We start from the raw sequence: 5,888 nt of genomic DNA on the forward strand, positions 1-5,888 counted from the left end.
ACTTCAGTATACACACACCCTACGTCCCAGGAGTTTCACATCTCGGTCACACTCTACAGAGATTCATAATCATCAAGAAATGCACACGGCATGTTCATGCAGGAAGAAAAAACAGAAACACATCACTAACAGAACAGGTAACTGGGGGCTACACAGGGAGAATTAACCCCAGCAGTACACAACAGGAGTATCAGAAACCCCAAAGAGAACCAAAGAAGTCAAGCATATTGTTTGATGCTATTTGCAAACAGACAAATCAAGGGGGAAAAATGACAAAAGTGACCTGTCAGAGGAGAGTACACTAACAGGAATGGGGTTTTTTTGTGATGAAAGTGTTCTACATGTACGGCTTTGACCACAGGTGTGCAACTGTGCCAACAACACTAAAAACCAGTGTGCTTTAAGTGGATAAAAATCATACCACACAAATTATGTATCAATAAAGAGAATTTTGACGATAGAAATCAGGACCATGGTTGCAACTAGAAAGAGGCACAGATAGATTCCTGGCAACTTAGTATTATTACTTTTATGATTTGGGCGCTGGTTAGAGTATTGTTTGGTTTGTGAAATTTTTATTATGTAATCACACTGATTCTCTGTATATGTTATACTTTAAGAATTTACACTTTAAAATGTGATCTAGTACTCCTGGGATCTTGAGAAATAATTTCCGAAAGGCCGAAGCCACTTTCCTCCCACCAGGCACCACCCTGCACTCCCTGTGTCCTCTCCCTCTTTGACTGAGTTCCAGTTTAGTTTAGGACGCCTCATTTGATCTTGCTTTACCCAACACATCCCAGCTTCCTGCACTGCCAGTTCCCTTAGACAGGTCATATGCTGCCTGTTACTTCACACCTCTCTCCCTCTCTCTACGTCCCCTTAGGATTTGAAGTACAGGTTTTATATTATAACCTGCTAAGTTTCACACTGAACTTAAGAGCTGAGTGTTACTTCTATATTGGAAAAATGAGAGGTAGAGCCCTTTTTACCATAAATTCCTCAAGTCATTTCCTTCCTCACTCTGGTGATAATTCCTTTTAACCAGTGGTTTTCAAACTACTGTTCACAGTAGCTGTACGCTGAGGTCACAATCACCTAATTTTTAAAACAGACCGAACACGAAAATGGGAATGCCTCGCCTATAACAGGGTGCTTTCACCAATCATACTGCATACATACTTGTGTGTGTAATACCTCGTACCAACACACTATCATCTGCTGTGGGTTGTGGTAAAGCAAATTTCAAAAGCAACACCTTTAACCTGTTTCACACGACAGAAAATCTAAGCCAGGTGCAGACTTACGGGTCACACCGTTTGCTAGGTCTTAGGGGAGAGCACTCCTCAGGCAAAGGCGATTTGGTCTTGGCAGGCTGTAAACTGGTGCTGGGAGAGGCGAGGACGCAGACTGTGGGGCCAGCTGAGGAGCCACCGAAAGGCTGACTGATTTCAGCTGCAGTGCTTAGGAGGAGAAAGTAAACAAAAAGAAGTTGAACAGCAACCTGCTGAACAGCAACCACTATCATCAATACAAGGATTAGTTTAAGCATGTTGCATGAAGGACCCCAGTTTACAATGGAGAAAAAGAAATAAATAGTAAGGGGATTTAGCTTAGTGGTTCCACCGCCTGCCTCGCAAGCACAAGGTCTTGAGTTTGATCCCCAGTACCAAAAAAAGAAAAGAAAAGAAATAGTCAATGCTTTCACAATAAACTGTTTTGGCCAATGTAAAACATTTTTTTCTAATGAGCATGGTTCCAAATTCCTGAATGGGGTCACCACAGCTGTTGCTGCTAACCACACCGCATTCCCCTAATGACTCCATACCACCAGAACTTATTTTTAAATTTCGAATGACTTAAGGTTACTGTTAACCACTGAAGCACTAGCGTGCAGCTACAATTCAGCCAACAGAAGCACAGTCTGGGAAGAGCAGCTGCCCTAACTGTTCCCACAGAGACCCACTGGGGACCAGTGCTGGCTCCCGCTCTCCTGAGAGCTGGAAACTCCTCTTCCATCCGTATGCGTGAGAAAGTGCTGTGGCGCTCAAGGCTGCCCCTTGACACCATGCCATCAACTGCTATGGGACACTTATTCTTTCCGGGCTTCATGGGGAGCCACAACCCATTAAGTCACGCTCTTCAAGATACTCAGACAAAAGAAACTACTTCCCGCTCACCTCAGGCTCCTCTGCATTCAAATTTCCCCACTTTGCTCACTGGTCCTTTTATGGAAAGAGTGGGGTTTTAAGTGGCTGGAGAGGAGCCAGGGACATGAACCCCAAACTCAATTCTATCAGATTCTAAAATGCTTTTCTTCATCTTTCCCAAGCGGCTCACTTTCACAGTAAATTATTACTTTCCAGCAACAACAAACAGTTGCATTTCTAGATTACTGAGATAAAACCCCAGTGCCAAAGTGGGTCAGGAAACCACCAGGATGAGCTTAACATTAAAGCTATACTACTGTCAATCCTATTTCCCAGGTCTACAAATTCTGAGCGTTCGGAGACCACAGCAAGTTACTAAGTTGGGTTTTTAGTGACAGCCACCTGCTGCACTGTGGTCTCTCTGGGCCTCTGCCTTCTTCCCACAAGATCCAGACTCCTCTGTCTCCTGTGTGTTAATTCTCTGGCCTCAGCTTTACTGTTCAGAAATTTCTCCAAAGCCTGGAATCAGAGGTGACTTCCAGATTTCTGCAGACTACTACAATGCTGTCTTTGCAGCTGACAATGCCACTCCTGGGAAACACAGACGGACCCTACTTACAACAGTTTGACTCACGACTTCAACTTACAGTGGTGTGAAAGCAATAATCCTTCAGGGTGCCTGGAATCTAATCTCTTCCCAGGCCAGTCACATGTAGTAGGACGTCCTCTCCACGATGGGCAGCCATGGCCCCTGATCTGCAGGGTGTACACTCGACACCACTTGGTGGTACACTGCCTTCAACACAATGCCTGAGTTATTCAACACTTACTATAAAACAGGCTTTTTGTTAAGTGATCCTGCCCAGCCATGGGCTAATGTAAGTGTTCTGAGCACCTTGAAGGAAGTTCAGGCAGGTGGACATCAAATGCATTTTCAAATCACAGCATGTTCAACCACGATGGTGTGTCGGTAAGTGGAGGAGACCTGGATTCGCCTGCGGGAAAACTGTGCTACTAGTCTGAATCCCGCTGGCTTCAGCAGACAGATATACGGGGAGGCAGGGGGAAGGAGAGGAAGAATGCAGTTATTCAAGAACTGAGACTGAATTTAAAAGACGTGTCTTTACTGTCTTATAAACAGTTCAAAATGTAAATACATAGACTCTGCTAACCTAAAATGTTCATGATTTGGAGAATTAAGATCATTTTTTCTATATCTCCTCATGACATCTGCAGTTATCTGAAGATCTTTAACTTATTCAGGGCAATAGACAACTTCTCTGAAGGATCAACGTCTTTCACCCTGCCTCCCTCCTCCCAAATTCAAAACGCTAACAGTCACTGTGCTGTGGAACCTGGCCCCTCCTGAGTTTGCGTCACACTATTCACACTCGCCAGCTTCACAGAGTACTGGCATCACATGAGACATCTTCTTCCTTATGTGGGATATTAACTAAGAACAAATGGGAAGACACATGACACTAACTGAAAACCATACTATGGCCTGTGAATGAAGAAAACATAATTAGAGCAGTATTCATTCAACAATACTTGTAAGCCAATCCTACACAAGACCCGTTTCAAAGGTCTGAATTTTTGTCACATCTTAAGTCTGTTTCTCGTTTGTGCTATTAAGTTCCCCCCAAATTCTATGTAACTTAATCATAAGAAAAGGCTTCCAAAGTGGAGGGCCCAGATTCAATTCCAGACACCAGGCTCAGCCACCTCCACACAAGTAACCATCAGAACCAATCGTGTCTCCACACAGGCACAGACCACAGGGGCCAAAGTGACTTTCTCAAGGGTGGCCTCTAGCTCCCGTCCCCTTCCCTTGTAAACAAAGAGCTGGCTGAAGTAAAGCAGCCACAATCCACAGCTTAACATGACTTCACATTACTGCTGTCGCTGCTAAAGCCATAGATATCACCATCATTACATGAGTACACACTGCCTTTAAGCACAGGCCTGTGACGGTCAATAATGGCAACAATGCTAACACCACAGCTGCTATTTATTGAGCTCTTACCATGAGCCAGGCAGTGCTCCAATCATTTTATTTTACCCAGACACAGAATGAAACGAGGTGTGTACTACTATAACCATCACTGGAAGATTAGCGGAGGCTTAGCAAGATCAGATAACTTGCCGAGTCGTACTGCTGCCGTGCAGTTATTACGCCGGCTGCTGAGAGGGAAGCTGCTGGTTCTGACTTCAGGACTCCACTCTTCCCAGCTGATGCTGTCCTGCTGGTCTGGCAGCATCCTATCAACTCACTGCAGAACTCAAGCCTTCTCGGCTCCTGAGGCATGACTGGTTACAGTGGTCAAAGGATGCTGCTGCAAGACAAGCTGGAGCCGTCTGCTGGCCGCAGGGACGGCAGTCCTGGTCCCGCCCTGCTCTGGCGCAGGGTGGCTGGGACATGGTCCACTGAAGTTCCTCCCGCCTGTGTCCTCACCCGGAACTGGATGCGCTGGGTGTTAACTTTGTTCGGAATGTATGCTGCTATGATATGCTGCCTTCATTTTTACACTTGAGTTTCCTATTAATTCTCTTCTTTCCTGAGATGACAAATACGATGATGTATACTCTTGACGATAAAGCCAAGCTTTGAAACACAAGAAAAATAATATGTAAGCAAACAGTACCAACATTTACATTATACTGCAAGACGGCAAAGGTTAAAATCTCAATGGATCCATTTTTGTTGAAATATACAAAAATATGTTGTATAAATAGTACATAAGAGTGTGTGCAAATCATAAAAAAATTAAGTCCATCCTTTTTAATTATTTACCACCAACTTTCAGGTCAGTCATTTCAAATCCCCGTTACCGCAGTCTGCATACTTAAGTTGTGGGGTAAGTCTTTAGAACTTAATTTTTCATAACTTAAAATGAAAGCAAGACACAAAAATCAGTTTGCAGTCAGATGTGAGAGCCAGCACAGTTCTGTAGACAGAATTCCGAGACCGGAAGCTCCAGTTTCTTCCCCTTCACTCCTGCTGGGGACGCAAAAGTCTGTGCACTGCCTCCTTAGTCCCTAACTGTTGTCTGCGCACTGCATGTGGGCCTCACAGGGCATTGTACTCCACACATTTTGACGGATCTGTGGGGAAGTGCTTCTGGCAAATGGTCATCAGCCTCTTCAGTCCCTACGAACACAGAGAAAATGAGGTTGGTCATGATCCGGCCGTGCCGCTCCTCAGCATCCTCCTCTGGACGCACTCCAGCTGCCGGTGCTCCGGGACGCACAGCATCCGCAGCCCTGCTACCCGGGTCCTGTTTGTCACACGTACAAGAACAGACCAGAGCACTGTGTGTGCTCACTGTCACAAACAAACAGCAAAGACACTGGAGACACAGGGAGACCTTCAGTATGCTCACAGACAGGGTACTTACTCTGCAGCAGTAAAATCAACTCAAGACACTCGTACAGATTCAGGCCTCCTCAACCCGGCTCTCAGAGAAAGCTAAGATCTAACTGCCCAGCCCAACGCCACCACCAAAGGTAACAGGAAAGCTTTTCCAAACATCTAACACTTCTGATGCCACTTAACAGTATCCCTGGGGACACTGAGAAAAACCATGCCAATAGTGTCCTCATCACGTGGTCCGAATGAGGACATCTGGTTGAGAAAGACAGCCACAAGACTTCAGAAACAAGGACAAAATACACTGCCAGAAACGCACAAATGATAGAATTTGAAAAAAAAAAACAAAAAAAAAAAAAAAAAGAAAA

The 5,888-nt window shown here is 44.9% G+C and overlaps 1 protein-coding gene across 1 annotated transcript in view; it reads right to left on the reverse strand.

The window, feature by feature from the left end:
• Window positions 1–4,320: 4,320 nt before the first annotated feature.
• The window catches only part of Prpf18 (pre-mRNA processing factor 18), a 29,146-nt gene continuing 27,578 nt past the window's right edge, over window positions 4,321–5,888 (reverse strand). Inside the window, exon 11 of the mRNA XM_010641979.2 lies at window positions 4,321–5,301. Within this exon, the coding sequence (XP_010640281.2) occupies window positions 5,221–5,301 (81 nt within the window). The 3' untranslated portion in view covers window positions 4,321–5,220. The remainder of the gene's footprint in view (window positions 5,302–5,888) is intronic.

Source organism: Fukomys damarensis, unplaced genomic scaffold (genome assembly GCF_012274545.1).
Source record: "Fukomys damarensis isolate Sample0158 unplaced genomic scaffold, DMR_v1.0_HiC HiC_scaffold_19, whole genome shotgun sequence".
NCBI lineage: Eukaryota > Metazoa > Chordata > Mammalia > Rodentia > Bathyergidae > Fukomys > Fukomys damarensis.